The sequence below is a fragment of the Ceratotherium simum genome, chromosome 3 (assembly GCF_057802395.1).
Source record: "Ceratotherium simum simum isolate JZ-2026a chromosome 3, ASM5780239v1, whole genome shotgun sequence".
Taxonomy (NCBI): domain Eukaryota; kingdom Metazoa; phylum Chordata; class Mammalia; order Perissodactyla; family Rhinocerotidae; genus Ceratotherium; species Ceratotherium simum.
In genome coordinates, this window is record NC_141902.1 from 57,336,518 (window position 1) to 57,356,744 (window position 20,227).

The 20,227-nt window shown below is 37.6% G+C and overlaps 1 protein-coding gene across 5 annotated transcripts in view; it reads left to right on the forward strand.

Moving 5' to 3' along the window:
- The first annotated feature begins 6,582 nt into the window (after positions 1 to 6,582).
- The window catches only part of APH1B (aph-1B gamma-secretase subunit), a 46,583-nt gene continuing 32,938 nt past the window's right edge, over positions 6,583 to 20,227 (forward strand). For 3 of the 5 annotated variants that reach the window (XM_087428225.1, XM_004421666.3, XM_087428229.1), the window contains exons 1-4: positions 6,584 to 6,788; positions 8,142 to 8,312; positions 13,029 to 13,099; positions 13,911 to 14,033. In XM_087428225.1, the coding sequence (XP_087284351.1) occupies positions 6,676 to 6,788; positions 8,142 to 8,312; positions 13,029 to 13,099; positions 13,911 to 14,033 (478 nt within the window). In that variant the 5' untranslated portion in view covers positions 6,584 to 6,675. Of the gene's footprint in view, positions 6,789 to 8,141; positions 8,313 to 13,028; positions 13,100 to 13,910; positions 14,034 to 20,227 lie in introns of all 5 variants that reach the window. The other 2 variants (XM_087428219.1, XM_087428209.1) reach the window with 1 other exon arrangement.

The following is a 20,227-nucleotide window of genomic DNA, read 5'->3' on the forward strand; positions in this document are numbered from 1 at the left end:
ATATCATCATCAAAATGTCCAGAATTAAAGAGAAAGAGAATCCTAAAAGCCGTAAGAGAAAGTCAAGTTACACACAAAGGAAACCCCATAAGGCTATCAGCTGACGTCTCAGCAGAAACATTACAGGCTAGAAGAGAGTGGCATGATATATCTAAAGTGCTAAAAGGAAAAAACTTACAGCCAAGAATACCCAGCAAGGTTATCATTCAAAATGGAAGGAGAGATCAAAAATTTCCCAGACAAGCAAAAATTAAAGGAGTTTGTCACCAAGAAACCAGTGCTACAAGAAATGTTACAGGGACTGATTTAAGGGGAAGAGAGAAGATCACAAATAGGAAAAATTATTTATTTCCATGATAAGAACATAATGGATACAAATGCACAAAAAAGAGGTTAGATATGATATCAAAAACATAAAAGGAGGGAGGAGGGGAGTTAAAGAGTAGAGCTTTCAGACAGAGGTCAAACTAAAGAGACCATCAATTCTGTATAGAAGAAGAAAGGAACAGAGAAGGACTACTAAAACACTGAGAAAAAAAAAGTTAAAAAATGGCAATAAGTACATACTTATCAATAGCTACTTTAAACGTTAATGGACTAAATGCTCCAATTAAAAGGCATAGGGTGGCCGATTGGATAAAAAAACAAGACCCATATATATGCTGCATACAAGAGACACACTTCAGACCTAAAGACACTCACAAACTGAAAGTGAAGGGATGGAAAAAGATACTCCATGCAAATGGCAATGAAAAGAAAGCTGGGATAGCAGTACTCATATCAGACAAAATAGACTTTAAAACAAAAACTGTAAAAAGAGACAAGGGCATTATATAATGATCAAGGGAACAATCCAACAAGAGGATATAACACTTGTAAATATCTACGCACCTAATGTAGGTGCACCTAAATATAAAAAGCAATTATTAACAGACATAAAAACAGAAATAGACAGTAACACTATAATAGTAGGGGACTTTAACACTCCACTTACACCAATGAATAGATCATCCAAACAGATCAATAAGGAAACATTGGCCTTAAACGACACACTAGAACAGATGGACCTAGTAGAGATATACAGAGCATTCCATCCAAAAACCGAAGAATACACATTCTTTTCAAAGGCACATGGAACATTCTCCAGGATTGATCACATATTAGGCCACAAAACAAGGCTCCATAAATTTAAGAAGACTGAAATAATACCAAGCATCTTTTCTGACCACAACGGTATGAAACTAGAAATCAACTATAGGAAGAAAATCAGAAAAGCCACAAATACGTGGAGATTAAACAAAATGTTACTGAACAATGACTGGGTCAACGAAGAAATCAAAGAAGAAATCAAAAAATACCTGGAGACAAATGAAAATGAAAATACAACATGCCAGAATTTATGGGATACAGCAAAAGCGGTTCTAAGAGGGAAGTTTATAGCAGTACAGGCCTATCTCAGCAAACAAGAAAAATCTCAAATAAACAATCTAACAATGCACCTAAAGGAACTGGAAAAAGAAGAACAAAGCCCAAAATCAGTAGAAGGGAAATCATAAAAATCAGAGCAGAAATAAATGAAATAGAGACCAAAAAACAATAGAAAAAATTAATAAAACCAAGAGCTGGTTCTTTGAAAAGATCAACAAAATTGACAAACCTTTAGCTAGACTCACCAAGAAAAAAAGAGAGAAGGCACAAATAAGTAAAATCAGAAATGAAAGAGGAGAAATTACAACAGACACCTCAGAAATACAAAAGATTATAAGAGAATACTATGAAAAGCTATATGCCAACCAATTCGACAATCTGGAAGAAATAGATAAATTCTTAGAATCATACAACTTTCCAAAACTGGGTCAAGAAGAAGTAGAGAATTTGAATAGACCAATCACCAGTAAGGAGATCAAAACAGTAATCACAAACCTCCCCAAAAATAAAAGTCCAGGACCAGACGGCTTCCCTGGTGAATTCTACCAAACAGTCAAAGAAGACTTAATACCTATCCTTCTCAAACTCTTCCAAAAAATTGAGGAGGGAGGGAAGCTCCCTAACTCATTCTATGAAGCTGACATTACCCTGATACCAAAACCAGACAAGGACAACACAAAAAAAGAAAATTACAGGCCAATATCACTGATGAACATCGATGCAAAAATCCTTAACAAAATACTAGCAAATCGCATACAACAATACGTTAAAAAGATTATACACCATGATCAAGTGGGATTTATTCCAGGTATGCAGGGATGGGTTAACATTCGCCAATCAATCAACATGATACACCATATTAATAAAATGAAGAATAAAAATCACATGATCATCTCAATAGATGAAGAGAAAGCATTTGACAAGATACAGAATTCATTTATGATAAAAACTATGAATAAAATGGGTATAGAAGGAAAGTACCTCAACATAATAATGGCCATATATGACAAACCCACAGCTAATATCATCCTCAATGGTGAAAAACTGAAAGCTATCCCTCTAAGAACAGGAACCAGACAAGGATGCCCACTGTCACCACTCCTATTTAACATAGTACTGGAAGTCCTAGCCAGAGCAATCAGGCAAGAGAAAGAAATAAAAGGGATCCAAATTGGAAAGGAAGAAGTGAAACTGTCACTATTTGCAGATGACATGATATTATATATAGAAAACCCTAAAGAATCCACCAAAAAACTTTTAGAAGTAATAAACGAATATGGTCAAGTTGCAGGATACAAAATCAACATACAAAAATCAGTTGCATTTCTATACACTAACAACGAAGTAGCAGAAAGAAATTAAGAATACCATCCCATTTACAATTGCAACAAAAAGAATAAAATACCTAGGAATAAACTTAACCAAAGAGGTCAAAGATCTGTACACCGAAAACTATAAAACATTTCTGAAAGAAATTGAAGAAGACACAAAGAAATGGAAAGATATTCCGTGCTCTTGGATTGGAAGAATTAACATAGTTAAGATGTCCATACTTCCTAAAGCCATCTACAGATTCAATGCAATCCCTATCAAATTTCCAACAACATTTTTCACAGAAATAGAGCAAAGAATCCTTAAATTTATATGGAACAACAAAAGACCCCGAATAGATAAAGGAATCCTGAGAAAAAAGAACAAAGCTGGAGGTATCACACTCCCTGACTTCAAAATATACTACAAAGCTATAGTAACCAAAACAGCATGGTACTGGCACAAAAATAGACACACAGATCAATGGAATAGAATCAAAACCCACACACCTATGGACAGCTAATCTTTGACAAAGGAGCCAAGAACATACAATGGGGAAAAGAAAGTCTCTTCAACAAATGGTGTTGGGAAAACTGGATAGCCACATGCAAAAAAATGAAAGTAGACCCTTACCTTACACCATACACAAAAATTAACTCCAAATCGATTAAAGACTTGAATGTAAGACCTGAAACTATGAAACTTCTAGAAGAAAACATAGGCAGTATGCTCTTCGACATTGATCTTAGCAACATATTTTCAAGCACCATGTCTGACCGGGCAAGAGAAACAACAGAAAAAATAAACAAATGGGACTACATCAAACTAAAAACCTTCTGCACAGCAAAGGAAACCATCAACAAAATGAAAAGACAACCTAACAATTGGGAGAAGATATTTGCAAACCATACATCTGATCAGGGCTTAATCTCTAAAATATATAAAGAACTCATGCATCTCAACAACAAAAAAACTAACAACCCAATTAAAAAATGGGCAAAAGACCTGAACAGACATTTCTCCAAATAAGATATACAGATGGCCAACAGACACATGAAAAGATGTTCAAAATCATTAACTATCAGGGAAATGCAAATCAAAACTACAATGAGATATCACCTCACGCCCGTCAGATTATAGCCATATAATCTATAATTAACAAGACAGGAAACAGCATGTGTTGGAGAGGATGTGGAGAGAAGGGAGCTCTCATACACTGCTGGTGGGAGTGCAAACTGGTGCAGCCACTATGGAAAACAGTATGGAGATTCCTCAAAAAATCAAGGATAGAACTACCATATGATCCAGCTATTCCACTGTTGGGTATTTATCCAAAGAACTTGAAAACACCAATGCGTAAAGATACATGCACCCCTGTGTTCATTGCAGCATTATTCACAATAGCCAAGACTTGGAAGCAACCTAAGTGCCCATCAAGGGACGAATGGATAAAGAAGCTGTGGTATATATACACAATGGAATACTACTCAGCCATAAGAAACGATGAAATCCAGGCATTTGTGACAACATGGATGGACATTGAGGGTATTATGCAAAGTGAAATAAGTCAGAGGGAGAAGGTCAAATACCGTATGATTTCCTTCATTAAGTAGTAGATAATAACAACAATAAACAAACACATAGAGACAGAGATTGGATTGGTGGTTACCAGAGGGGAAGGGGGGAGGGAGGAGGGCGAAAGGGATAATTCGGCACATGTGTGTGGTGATGGGTTGTAATTAGTATTTGGGTGGTGAATATGATGTAATCTATGGAGAAATAGAAGTATCATGATGTACACCTGAAATTTATACAATGTTATAAACCAATGTTACTGCAATAAAAAAAAAATTAAAAAAAAAAACAAAAAACCAAGACACATAGATCTTGGTTAAAATCAGGGTAATCAAATCATTAAAATAGGGATAAAAGAATAAGTCATATTCTGAAGTCATGGCAGTAATTATAATTAAAAAAAAAACACAGAAGAATAGTTGCTATAATTGACAATTAAATTTAGCTCCAAGCTTCCTGGGAATCAGGTAACGCCTGAATGTGATGAGTTAGCTCTCAAGCTGAGCATATGCATTTGTCAGGAGAAACAAAACTTTTTTCCAGGCCTGAACTGAAATAGTAAAGCATGGATCTATCAGAGATACCAAACAATTATAATGAAACACTTTTTTTTTTTTTTTTGCTGAGGAAGATTCACCTTGAGCTAACATCTATCACCAATCTTCCTCTATTTTGTATGTGGGTTGCTCCACAGCATGGCTGCTGATAGGTGGTGTAAGTCCGCGCCCAGGAACTGAACCTGGGCCACCAAAGCAGAGTGCACCAAACTTAACTACTAGGCCACTGGGCTGGCCCCCATAATAATGAAACAGTCTTATAAAATATAGAGGAAAAAAGGTAGATGGCCATTTCTTTTATAAAAATCTTAATTTACACCAAGGACCCAAGTACACTATACTTTTGTGAAGGCATTTCTGCATGGAGCTGAAGTAATGGAATTGCATTTGATAACTTTGATCAGGATGGAACCAAAAAGAATCTATCTAATGGTGAGTCACTCTATCACTTTGAACTGTTATCTCAACCCAAGTTTTACTAGGTGTTGGATAAGACATTTCAAAATGAAGTATTCTGTGGAGTAAATGGAAAATATATATGTCTGTTTTAAATGGGCAAAGGTGACATTTTACCATGAGAATTAAATACCTGTAATTGTATTATTTGAAGGCCCATTTTCAGAGGGGAGCCACAAAACATCTTCAGTCAGGTCACAACTGTTGTCTACTGGTATTTCTCTTTTTAGTGATGATTCCCAAGAGCTTTTTTTCATAATAGACGTGAAAGAATGAGTAGGAATGCTAACACTTATATAGCACTTACTGTGCAGGCACAATCCTCAAAATAACCCATGAGGTATTATTATTATTCCCATTAAACATGGAGAATAATCTTAGATGTGAATGATTAGGGAACTTAACCTTCTGGTTTTAATTTCTAAACCTGGTTAAATTAATATAAAATAGCAAATGTTTTTAAGTTCCACTTTTTAAATTATTTCATTCATTGAACAGATATTTAGTGAGCACCTTCTACGTGCTGTGGAAACAAGAACAAAATAAAGCCCCTGCCCTCCCAAAGTTTACATGTTAATGAGGAGACAACAGAGCAAGTAAAAACAGTAGGGAGATGCTGTCGTTACTACAGAGCGATCAGAGAACACCTTCAAAAACAACTTTTTTGAAGACTTGAGGGGGAAAAAAAGAAAACCAGGTAGCCCAAACAACCCTGAGGACAGCTTTGTCCACCACTATTTCATCCTTTTACCGTCTGTGAGTTATCGCCTGGGTCGCCGCTATCCCAGCTTGGGTTTTATACATGATGGAGCACGAAGTTCCCCCAAGTATGCAAATGGCAAAATACGCTTCAAAAAAGTTTCCTTTATTTAGAGATTGAATCCTTCCTCTGTTCGGCGCTAAGTTTTTCTTTAGTTGACCTGGTTCTTTCCCCGTTCTCTGCTGCAAAGCGGGCTGGGACTTCCCCTCGTATCCACCTCGAGACTGGCTCGGTGGCCTGATCGACGTGTTAGTGTGGTGGGGGTTGAGGGGTGGGGGGCGCTATTGCCCCGGCCCTAAAGTCGCCAGCAAACGTTGCCCTCGATCACGAACTGCTGCGCGGCCCAGGGCGGCCCCAGACGCGGGGTGTGGCCGAAAGCCGGCGATGAGGCCCGCCCCCCCCGCCGCGCCCCGCCCCCGCCGCCGCGCCCCGCCCCCGCCGCCGCGCCCGCCCCCGCCGCCGCGCCCCGCCCCCGCCGCCGCGCCCCGCCCCCGCCGCCGCGCCCCTCCTCGCCCCGCGTTCAGCTCTGTCAGCGCACCGCACACCTCGCGTTCCCGCCAGGCCCCCGGGCCGCCTTCTGCGGTCGCCATGACGGCGGCCGTGTTCTTCGGTTGCGCTTTCATTGCTTTTGGGCCTGCGCTCGCGCTCTACATCTTCACCATCGCCACCGAGCCGTTGCGCGTCATCTTCCTCATCATCGGGTGAGGCAGTTGCGCCGGGAATCTCGGACCCGTTGACTCCCCCTCCGCACCCAGGGTACCGGCGTCCCCACCAAACGGCTGGACCTTGTTGGGCTTTGGAGGGGAGAAGGGTTGAGAGAGAGAGAGCCGAGATCCCGCTCTCTGGGACTCCCAGGGTCGGCGGGAAAAAAACGAGAGTCACGCGACCCCAGAGGGCAGGCTCTGGGGAGGGAGCTGACCCTGTGGGTCTCAGAAAACCCTAATGCTTGGCTGCTGAGTTTTTGCCTAGGGTCCGTGGGTGGGCTTTAGTGAGTCGTGAAGCCATTAAAATTGTATGAAAAAATTGTGGATAAGTTCAAATATGCATCTTGTATTTTTCTGGAGAGGGGGTCCCTCAGATCTGTTTCCCTCAGATTCTCACAGGCGTCTGTAATCCCAAAGGGGTTAAGAGCCATTCGCACCTGGGGATCAGGTGCTTGAAAACCTACCGATGCCCAACTCCTACCCCAGCTCAAATGAATCGGAATGTCTAGGGGGTGGAATTCGGGCTAGAGATTTTTTGAAGCTCCCCGGATGATTCAGGTGTGCCGCCAAAGGGTGGAAACCTGTGAAAACACCGAAGCACCTGTCAGTGCATCTCCTTGCGGGAGCTTGGTAAATACTGAACTCTGGTGGTGATTGTGGTCATAATCCTAGTTTTCACCTGTCTGGCAGCTCCTACTGGGGCTCCCCACCACCCTTGAGTCTATGCCAGCGATTCCCACTTTTTCTGAGGTTCTTCACCTCTCACCGCTGTATTGAAAGTGCTGCATCACCTGTGTCATTTTAAAAACAACGGAGATTTGGGCAAAAGGTTTGTAAAGCTTGTTGTAATCGTTAAAATCCACAGGAATGTTGTAAAAACCAGGCCTGGAAAACTAATCTAGATCAGAGCACAGGTTTTCAACCTCTGGATTTTATACCAATCACTCTGATCATAGAGATGTAGGCATTTTTCTAGAAAAGACACTTCTATTTGCACATCAATGGGCAAAACTTAATTAGGAGGAGTAGCAAATAACCAAGTTTCCAGCTAGATAGTCCTTGGCGGGTAGTCTGCAGATGTACTTACAAATAGCAGGGTGAGTGAAAAAGAGTGATGTTAGGAAGAATCTCAAATTCCTCTTGGACTGCGTGTTCATCTCACTAGGGAAAATGCACCATTGATTAAGAACAGTTGATCCAGAACATCACTTTATGAGGATCTTTTGTTTCCTTATTAAAGAGTCAGGAACTGTTCATCTCAAGCAGGGTTTTTTTTTTTTTTTTTTTTTGCTTTTAAATCATTATTAATCCTATTCACTTGTAACCTTTTCTTTTTTTCCTAATTTTCAGAGCTTTCTTTTGGTTGGTGTCTCTACTCCTTTCCTCCCTTGTTTGGTTCATAGCAGGAACCATTACTGGTGACAAAGATGGACCAACACAGAAATACCTGCTGATCTTTGGGGTGTTAGTCTCAGTCTTTATCCAAGAAATGTTCCGGTTTGCATATTATAAACTTTTAAAGTAAGTTAAATGTTTGCTTTACCTTTTTTTCCCAATTACATTTGAATTGTGATTTAGTAGTTTGAAACATTAAAATAGTGTGGTATTTGAGGGTCCATCCCTTCCTACCTAGTTCAAAGCCAAGAGATTGTACATTTCCAGCCTGAAAATATTGAGTATTTTAACGTGTGGACGTTCCTGCCTGCCTTCACTCATTCAAAAAAATTTCTTGAGAATTTACTCAATACCAGGCACTATCCTAGGCACTGGGGATACATCATGATTAAAATCTATGTCCTCATGGAAGTTATATTATAGGAGAAAGAGATAGATAACAAATGAATGAACAAGAAAATGCTTTGTATATTAGGAGATAATAAGTGCCGTGGAGAAAGATAAGCTAGAGAAAGTCATTGAAACAACCACCACCACCATTCTAGCTTAGCGTTTGTATGTGCTTATCTTGCCACCACCTAAAATAAATAATTATTATGGAGATTATGTCTACCATTATTTTGACTGTATTAGGGGAAAACGGGTTCATTTTGTGATTTTCCCTATCTATAACAGAAAAATACATTTAAAAAAAAGCTGTGGGGACAAGTTCCCTTTTTAGGCCAGAAAGTAGGTCATCTGTAGGAACCATGAGGACCTCACATGAAACCACTGATTTGAAACACAGCTTGAACTTGGAACCATATTTTCTTTCAGGCAGTCATGAGGTTGGCTTTGATTATGTAGTAAGACTTAGTAGAGTGATAAATGTGCTATCTCTTTTCATTTCTGCAAATGAGATAATTAAGGCACTCCAGGAATTTCATGGATGTACCCAAGACAGAATCTCAACAACATCTCTTATAATAGGCTTCTGATAATTTGTTCTTGCTAATATGCTAGGCCTTCTGTATTTTTTACTTGTTGCTTTTAATGAAAGATAATGAAATTTAATAATGAAGCAATTTAAATTACAAATAGAAAACCAGGAAGCCCTTGCTTAGAAGCAAAAGTCATATGTTGGAAATTTCATTTTTAAACCTTTTCTATTAGTTCCTAGAAATATTAAAGAGCAACAAATATCGAAGATAATGTTAAGTTTCCGTGGGAATACAGTATCCTTAACAGATGGACATTCAACTGTGGGTGAATGTTTCTGGTATGCAGCAGTTACTACCATTCCAAAATTTAATTTTAATTGTAGAATAGATTAATCAAAATCTCCCTCTTTCTGACCTCGGCTCCACACGGGCAAATGAAATCTCTGTCACGTGGTTGTCATCTTGTTTCTTTCAAGGCTAAACATTCCTCATTTCTTCACCTGGCCCTCAGAAGACCTAGATGTGGCTTCCAAAGCTTTTCTTGTCTCAGTTCTTTTATGTTAGTAGATACAGCCCTTTTTGTCAGTGCCTGGGGTTTACTTGTGCTCAGGACCCAGCACAGTACTCTGCTGTGGTCAAAGTAGTGCGGAGAGCAGCAGCCCTTCTCACCCTTGACTGGGCCCTGTTCTCTTAACAGCTCAGCCTCAGGTTGCACTGGGTTTTCCTGTCAGCAACATCATTGGCTCACGTTGGTTTTGCATTCTCACGTATGATGGTTCTAATTTTGAAACAAACTTAATTTCGAATAGATTTTCACAGTTTAGGACATGGGTTTAGTCACCCCTTAGCACTTTAGGTTCTAAAACCTGACTTACCTGAGTGGCTAAATGAGTATCTGCTGTTCTTCACTACCTTGTTTCTTCAGAGTTTCCACCTGAAATGCATCCCTTTATTGGCACTAACCTATGGTTGCAAAGGACTACAAGCTGAACATGGGTTGCCATTTTTAATGAGGGCAGTGAGGGAGTAGGGCCACATGCAGAAGGAATTATGGCTGTCAGTTTGCAGGCTCTCGTGCCAGCAAGTTCAGAGAAGCCTCTTTGGTGTTCTGGGGAAACCACATATGCTCCTCTGAAAGGACCTTTGGAAATTTGCAAACAGGTAGTAGGACAAACCTGTATTAACAGGTGCCTTTGTTTGCCTTTGCAAAATGCATCTTTAACAAGCTTTTGAAATATTGTACAATATTTTCCTAGCAAAATTCAGAAATGTTGGATGTTATATAGTTATGTGTTAAAACAAGTTTGAGAATTATTATGGTACTTTATTCCTGACTAACATGTATATAGATACATTTAAGTTGTTCTCTTATGCTACACTACATTCAAATATAGGAACTTGGGTTTAATCAATATTTTAACTATCTCTACTGCCAAAGTAAATTTTGAACTTTAAAGTACTGCCTTAATCAAATCTTTGCTATCTGAATTTGGTGCCAGATTAAAATGTGGAGAGTTTGTACCAGTTTTTTTTTTTTTTTTACATATATGGAATTGAATCAAAATATTTATCATTGCAGTCTAATATAAATTTATTTCATGGGTCAGGCCTTAGGAACAGTACTTCATCTCGAATGAAGGAGTGACTAAATAAATTGTAACTTTCAGCTTAGCAAAGAGTTGCACATGAGAAATTGGCAGGTGGCCACAAGTGATAGCCCTTTCTACATTAATTTTAAAAAATCCAAGTTATGGTTTTGTACCTTATCTAAACCATACATTAGAATTGTTTTGGTTTGGATTGAAGCTTTTATAATTTAATTCAATTTTGTCTTATAATGCTGATACCATAAATATTTGGTAATTTTAGAAAATTTTCCATTTATAGAAAAAAATGTTAAGATAATCATTGCAGTTTCTTAAAAGGCATAAGTCTGTTTTTTAAAATTTCTAAAATGGTATTTAATTTATATGCATATTTTTTGGTACTGTCCCTCACTACACATACGAAAAAGAATCAGAACAAACAAGAAAGACAGTCTGATTTATCCATAGTTTTTCAAAGTGTATATTTAAAAAGTTGGGCTTTTTCTTTTTGTTCTTGGAAACAATAAAAGATGCAAAGAATTTTCCGCTTCAGTAAAATGGTCAAATTAAAAACTGTCCCTTACATCATCAGTTGTGTGTTCTGTCCGTCAGGAACGCAGAAACTAATGGTGTTTTGTACTTTTTCACTTCCTAAGGTTAGCATTGTGAACTGTTAGTGCCATAGACCTTTCCTCCCACAAACTTGCAACACAGAATGAGGAAGTTTGTTAAACTTTTGAATTTATTTAATATATTTGTGATAGCAGTACTTTGCTATACCAAATAGCAAAAATCTTTTATTCATTACTGAGCAATTTATATAAAACAGAAATCCTCCAAAATTTATTGATTCTATTATACCATTATATCCATTTGTTGATGGATTATTACTGTTATATATGTCTCTAAGCTTTAATTAGCCTTTAACAACATTCCTGTGACAGGTAAGTTTATTTAGGAAAATTGGAGATTTTATTTGGTGACTGCTCCAAAGAAAGATGACGGTCACTCAAGTTTTGGCTCATGTCCTTGCTACCAAATGATGCTTCCAATGATGCTACCAAATGATGGAGCGCACTGAAATGGCAAATTGTTTCTTTTGAATCTAGAAAAGCAAGAGACCTTTTCATTATACTTATTCCTATTTTGGTTGAATTCTGCGTTGCCTTAACTTAATGTAATCAATGATATTTATATTTATGTAACGAATAGGCCAACTATAATTAATATGCATACCTTGAATTAACACAATGCTCATAAGTGTGCGTGGTTAATTTAATTTTTTACTCTTAGAGTTAAGCTAACTCATTTTTGTTTCAGCACTTGCTGAAAAATCATTCTAAAATATTTGATTCCTTTATTGCTTTAATAAATACACTTTATATAAATATAATTTAAATATCCTTTGAGTCAAGATCATTGTTGCTGAGCTTCTAGCCAACAAGGGTTAGTAATAGTGACACTAGTGGAACCAACTAGCCACAGCTTGCATTCCTAACACATCTGCACGGTGGGCAGGGACTCATGGTAAGTTTGTGAATTGTCCACACGGAAGCATGGATATGATCATTCTGAAGATCGTTTCTTATTGAGCAGTATTCTAATGTTTCATTCAGGTATTCATTTATCTCCTTTTCTGAAGGTAGCATTTTGTTCTCCCCTGAAGCATGATTGGGGATATGAAACAAATATGTACAGTATTTTAGAATCAGAAGACCATATGATTAAGTACCCATGTGAGAGACCAGACCATCAGTATTATAGGATTTAAGAGTAAGGAGAGATTAGTGATTACCAATCCTTGGTAAAGGTGGCTTCTTTGAGAAATTGCTGCCTGAACTAGACTTTGAAGGAAGAGTATAATTTAGGTTCTGTGGAGTGGGAGGTAGATAGATGGGAGGGTGGCAGAATAAGTATAACTCAGGCAAAAGATAAAGTACCAACAAAGTGGGATTGAAGATATAGTACTTTGGGAAGAGGAAAAATTCAGAGTGGTAGATGCCATTTGATATTGAATTAAATATTTACTGAGCTCAGAAAGTAGTCAGAAGTGTTGCTTTTTTTCTTATTAAACTCAATGCCTGAGGGCTTGTTTACTTATATTTTTCTTATTTTTTTCCCCTCTCTGTGAAAGTCAGATAAAAGGCAAAAGTTGGTTGGAAATTTTGGTTGATTTTGGTTAATTGAAAATTTGCTTGGTTTTGTTTAAATGGATTTTAGATTTAGAGTATAACCTGATCAAAAGCCTCAGTAAATATCTGGATTTTGAAATATCTTGTGTTTTCCTGATATACTACTTTTTCTTTAAAAAAATTATCTGTGTGGTTTTATTTTAGAAAAGCCAATGAAGGTTTGAAGAATATAAACGCAGATGAGACAGCACCGTCTATGCGACTGCTGGCCTATGGTAGGTTAGAACTGCATGATATCTTTAAGAAAAAAGATTAGACTTGACATAAAAGCCATTTTTATCTTTTACGTCTTTGTAGATTTCAAATAGTATTTTATTACTGCCTTGGCCTATTGGTGTACATTGTTTATTTTTCCAGCTTTCCAGGGCCCTTATGTAAAGGCAAGTGATTGCAGGTGACCCTTATCTGTGTGTCCACTAAATATTAACCAGGTTTGAAAGTTAGGTTTTTAACATGGATACACTCTAGTTAATTGACAATTTCTAAGTGGTATTACTGTTACCTTCTCTGGGTGGTTACCATGACTTTGGCCGTAATGGGAAGACTCTTCATGTTAATACAGTTAATACTTCTGTATATTTTTCTTTCAGAATTATGTTTTAAAGATTGGATCTAGGTCCCTAAGTTGAGTCACCCCAGTTTGGCCCAGGGATCACTCCTTATCATACACAGTCTCAGTTCTGGTTCTAAGCCAGCAAACTTAATTCTACAGACTCTTACCATAAACTAAAGCCAGAACTTCAGCGTTGTATCCTCCTGTCTCGCCTATTGCTTCTGTGCCTTTCTAGATCTTTTTCATTTCTCTGCTATGTTCCGCTATTCATTTCCTTTCCTCTTCCCCTGTTCTCTCTCAATTCATCATTTAGCCAAGCACTTGCCTTTTCTGAGCCAGCTCTCCACTGCTTCTCCAACAGCATGTACACCCTTTCCCCTTCAACAAAATAGTATTCTCTAGACCTTGGAAATTTGATTTGAAGAGAAATCATAGCATATAAAGGGCTTAACAGTGTTTTTCTTCCTCTTCAGTTTCTGGCTTGGGCTTTGGAATCATGAGTGGAGTATTTTCCTTTGTAAATACCTTGTCTGACTCCTTGGGGCCAGGCACGGTGGGCATTCATGGAGACTCTCCCCAGTTCTTCCTAAATTCAGGTACGTGCCTGCTAGCTGTGAATGTTCAGCCTTCTGGTCTAAATGAACATCCTTATTAGAGTTCTCTAGCTTAGGAATTCAAGTGAATAGAAATTTATGTTATACCTTTTAAAAGCAGAATACTGTTAGACACCACGAAGTAAGGGACCTAGGAAAATAAAAATTTGCTTGGAGTATTTTAGGATTTTAGAGTAGAATTTAGCTTGCATAAAATTTATTTTTATTTTACTATACTAACAATGCTGCTGTATACTTGATGTATTAGAAGTGAATTTTATAGGCTGTTTTTATTAGTTTTTATTAGTATAGGTTTTTATTAGTTTATATTTATCTTCAGTATAAGCCCTAATCTTTAATTAATTTGTCATCTTGGCCCCTTTTTGGGATAGGCATTATAATTTAATCTTGAAAATGAGAGGAAAAAAATGGTTCTTGTTTAATGTGAAGTAGTGTCATACATCTAAAAATGTATATTTAAATATATGTGTATCATTTAAAGAATAACAACCCATCTACCCTATTCCTTAAGAACTGGAACATTTGCAGGAACTTAGTGCCCCTTGTTCCTCATCACTCCTCCCTTACAGGTAACGGTTGCCCTGATTTTGTGTTATTAATTCCCTAGGTTAACCAGGTTTGAAAGTTAATGTTAATATGTTACTTGTTTTGAAGGTAAAACATAGAAGTTTTACCTTCATGTATGTATCTGAAAAAAATTAATATTTAGTTTTCTTACTTTTGAACATTTAAAAATAAATCGTACTTTATTCTTTAACAAAAAGAAATTGAGGAAACAATGATAATAAATGAGTTGACCTTTTTATCCAAAGATACAGTATAAAAGGACCAATTCATTTCAGACTGCTTTTTCATCCATCATATAAAAATTGTCATCATGAAGTGATGATCACACACATTTCAGGGTTGATAATGTATGTAATTAACGTAAAATTTCTCATAAATTCCACAAGAAGAATCTTTTAAACAACAGTTTTACAAAACCCCAGTGTATTTTTTGTTATCTCCACAAGTTATATCATTGAAATAAGTGACCCCATGCACATATTCTTTTAATTAAATCATTATGTATTTAACACCTAAAAGTAATTTCTGTCCTCAAGGAGCTTGCCCTCTAGTAGGGGGAATAAGATAAGAAAAAGTGAATAAGCATTTCAGTACAGTTTGAGGTAATAATAGAAAAGATATAAGGGAGGTATGACTAAATTAAAAAAAAATTGCTGCAGTAGTTCAGAGACCTCCTGCATGTTGTAGTGATCCCCAAACCCAATGGACTTTTGTTCACTATTTCGGTTCAGGCCTCAGCATCTCTTGTCCAGATTACTGCCTTCAATCCCCAGCTGGTTAGTCTTTCCTCAACACACTTTCCATGTGAATCCATTATGTATGCAGCCACCAAACTAATATTCCCTGTACAAAAATGTGTAATGGCTTTCCAAGGTATACAGGATAGAGTCAAGGCCCTTTACATCTGGCTGCAAGTTAGAGGATGGGAAAGTGTGTTAATGGGTCATACTTATTTAGTGGTGCCTCCAACATAGCAAATTATCTTCCTTTTAAACATTCCATAATTAGAATATTTCTGGCAAGTTTTTTTAATGATTGTAATACCAAGTGTTAGGTTTTTAGAACAAATGTTATATTAATAGTTAAAGTCTGTTAGAGTCTGATATAAGTTAACAAGACATAATCAGGAAGGGATATTACTGCTACATTTTTCTATATTTTCTTAAATCGGTCTATTATACTGCTACATAAGCAATTTTCTTTTGGTTCTCAAGTAGCATCTTCCTAATGGAGCGTATTTTTCTGCCAGCTTCTTTCACTAGATGGTGCTAATTCTCTTTGGTGAGCCAGGCAGTTTTCATAAGACGAGCTTAAAATGATTCATGTGGAAGAAAGTAAAAGAAAGATGTGCTAGTGATTTGGGGATTATATTTGTAATTTCTTTAAATTCAAGGGAAAATTCAAAGAAAATAAAATATTTTAATGTTTTTAGCTAAGTTAGGATGGCAGGCTGACGGTGCTGTGAATATCTACCTATAGAGTGAAAGAGCAGCTGTTACTTTATCATATGCAAGAGTTTCTTATTTGTTATAACATCATTCTTTGGAGCATAAACTTTGAATTGTACGTTTAAGAAATTACTTTTTATTGCATTTAAAAATAACCCCAAATTTTGTATATATTTGTGTTATATATATTATTTATAACTGATGTTGTTACCATTTATTTAGGCGTGAGCTCATTTTAATTTTTCAGTTAAATCTATAAGTTTATGTGCTAGTTTAACATGTTCTATACAAATGCCTAAGTAATAATCAGAATAAGGACTATGGGGTTACTAATTAGTGTACCTATGTTGGTGTAAGATATACCCTATATGATACCTGTGTGTACATAGGTTTTCATGTTACAGGTAGGCATAGTTTATAAAGAATATGTATGTATAAGTGCTTTTTTATTTGTAGTTGTGTAGTAGGCTAGCATTAACGTTTATTAAAATCATTACCATTTCTTGGTAATGCTGTATAGAGGCAAGAGTATGGGAATTGGAGTCCTGAGTTCAAGTCTTATCCTGGCTCATTAATTTTGTATTTTGGACAAGTCTATTTGATCATTTCATCACTTATTCCGCAAGCAATTGTTAAGTATTTTTATTCAACAGGAGTTATACCGAGCTATGGAAATACAGCCTAGTTAATGTCTATACATTCTACTCATGGTGGGGAATAAAGACAAACAGCTAATTACAGTATAGTGTGATAAGTGCTATGATGAGGCAGAGCATTGAGCGCACAAAAGACAAGCCCTAACCCGCACTTGGATGGTATTGTGCTTCTCCTTTGTTGCATTTACCGCAGTTGTAATTTATTGGTCAATTGGGCAGTTATTTACGTCCCTTTCTCCAGCTGGCTGCTAAGCCATATAAGTGCAAGGACTGTGTCTGTCTCGTTCACTGCAGTATCCCCAACACTTTGTGGAGTCCTTTGTTTCTAGACAGACTCATAAATATTTATTGAAAAAATGAAAGCTAGGCACAGCTTATGGAGGAAGTACTGTTTTAGTAGAGACTTACAGGATGAGTAATATCTAGGCAGGCAAAGGAAGGGGGTTGTCAGGGAAGAATGTTCAGGCAGAGGCAAGAGTTTTCCCCAGGCCTAGAGGTAAGAAAGACATTGTTCACTGGGCAAAGGAAGTACTTGACTTTGATCTAACCCTCAATTTCCTCATCTTTCAGGAAGGGAAAAAATAATACCTAGCTCAGAGCTGTGAAGAATTAAAGGAAATTAATTTAGAGAATATATATTTAAGTGCTTTATAAACTGTAAGGTGGCCTAAGGGTAGAGAATTTGGTTCTTGAAATGAAAGAACAGAATTTAGAGAGAGGATAATTTCTTTAATTTGTGTGGAATCTGGGTTTATCTCTCTGAATTGCCTCCCTTATGCTTTAGAAGAAAAATGTCTTTAGTACTCAGTAAGAAGGACAGCTTATATATTTTTTTAAAACTTCCCCAAACCATTTAATTTATATTCTATTTTCTTGGCAGTACTCTTATCTAGGTAAGGTTTTAAACTTGTTAGTCACTAAACCTTTCACTAGGAGAAATTAATACGGGTCAGATCAAATGTGAAGTATCATGTTCAGTTCTGAGCATTGCGATTTAACAGAAATACTGAAGAACTAAGATTGGTATAGAAAAACATTGTCAGTATGGTGAATGATCTAGAAGCTGTGGCCTATGGGGTATGATTGAAAGAAAGAGGAATATTAAGCTTGAAGAAAAATAAAAGTAAGAGGAATGTGGGAGATTCCGTTTTTGTCCCAGTATGTCCTTCACCTATAATAGAATCATACATCCACATGCTTGCATGGCCTCATAATGGCCAGAATGTGCTTCTCTGCCCCTGGCTTTGAGCTCAGTCATGTGACTTGAATTGGCCAATTAGTGGACATGATGTAAGTCAGAAGCTTAAAAAGCACTTACGTGGTTGGGCCAGCCCTCTTGGGCTCTGATCATGTGCTATGAGAGAGAACATGCTCTATATAGTTAATGCCCACTTAGCCTGGACCCGAGAATGGACACATATGGAGCAGATCTGGGCCCAACCTGCAGTGAGGAGCCAGACCCAGCTGTACCAGCAGCCTGCAGCAGAGCTGTTCAGCTGAGCCCAGCCCTAATCAGCCAAAGCACAGTCAACCTTTAGACCAGTGAGCATGAGAATAAATCCCTGTTGTTGTAACCCAGTGAGTTGCCTTTCTCATTCATCTTTTTTTCACAATATTTTAAGTATAATCTCTACAGTGTGGCAGTTTGTTAAACGTTTAGACTTTTAAATGAAAGCTCTTTGTAAGCAAGACTGTCTCAAATAACTACACTACCAATTCCAAAATGTTAGAAAAAATATAACATCTATTAATGATACAGAGAGAATGATCGACAATGGAGCTTAATCTGCAATTCTTATCCATTCTGAACTTATTCGAATCTTAATTTCTTATAATAAATTATCAGTACTAACTGCCACTGCTTATGACACAAGGATATTCTATATGTTGTAATATGTTATCAATTTTATCATCAAATATGTATTTTCATTATATTGGTAGTGTAATAGTCTTTCCTTGAAGCTGCTCAAATAATGGAGAATGGAAAATTATACTTTCAGAATGTCTTTCACTAAACCTTGGCCTATTATAGACTCTAGTAGCCTGTGATACATTATCAAGTATGTAGAGCACAGGCAGCCATCTTTAGGCAGTGGGCAAACAGGGCAGCTCAGTGGACTGCTTCACAGAGTTTGGAAGAATGACATAGGCTGTGCTCTGAGACTTGGTGGCTCTTTCAGGTATGTTCCAGGCCACCTTCTGAGACACTGATGTCTCTTTCCTCACATGGCTGAGTGGCCAGCACCTGTCACCCCTTTGTAGCTCAGGCAGTCTAACTCCTTCTGCTTCTCTATTCTCTGCAGGCCTTGTTTCTTCTTCACATGCAAGTTGGTCCTTATTTTCTTCATCTACTACTGCCTTTAATTTCTGGTGGTTTTGATGTTTAGTTTCTTTTTCTTCAATGAATCTCACAGATTTTTCTCATAGCTGTAATGAGCAGGGTACTACCCTATAAAGTGCATTGGAAAAAAGTAACATTTTTTGAATATCATCCATCGTGGTATCTTCCTTCATTTAGCCCTATAGGAATATGTGTTTTGTCCATTACATCGAATATTTATAATTTGAAAGGGGGAAAAAACCGCCCTGTTTTCAACTTGATTGATCAGTCTGGCCTTCCTCAGCAACCTTAGCTTGATCCTGTGCAGCTCCATGGCTATGCTGGAGAATGTGCTGGGAGTCCTGGCATTTACTGACCTGTTCTATGCCCACTTCTCACCAAGGATGCTCTTCACTGCTGGGACCACTTGCACCAGTTCACTCTTCTACCTCTACACAGCTCTTCTAAAGAGGATCAGGGGCCAGCCCACGTGGCCTAGTGGTTAAGTACGGTGCGCTCCACTTTGGCGGCCCGGGTTTGGTTCCTGGGTGCAGACCTACACCACTCGTCTGTCAGTGGCCATGCTGTGGTAGCGGCTCACAGACAAAAAAAGAGGAAGATTGGCAGGGGATGTTAGCTCAGGGCGAATCTTCCTCAGCAAAAAGACAAAAAGAGAATCAGAATGTTCACATCACTGCTGCTGTATTGCACAATTTCTGGGGGAATAGTTCGCATGGAACATGTTTAATTGGTGTACTCTGAGGTTTTCCAACACTATTCCTGGAACAGATTTTAGCCAGATTTCCCAGAACCGGACTTTTCGTATTATATGCATAAGTGTTTGGAAATCTTCATGGTTCTTAAGGAATTAATCACCCTTGAGGTTTATTTTAAAGGATAGATCTGTTGGGTTTTATCACCTTTTTCATTATTTTAAAGTTCTTCACAAAAGATTTACTTGAATATTTTGATTTACAAAGATTTACTTGAATATTTACTTAAATATTTCAATCTTAGAATTGAAATCCCTTGTTTCAAATGGTAGACTGCTTTTCCGTCTCTAGGGAAACTTCCTCCCTGCATTCAGGGGAACAATGATTTGAAATACTGCTGATTCTCCTCAGAAATTCTGGAGGACAGAAGACAGTGAACAATATCTTTAAAGTGGTGTACCTCTGCAACCTT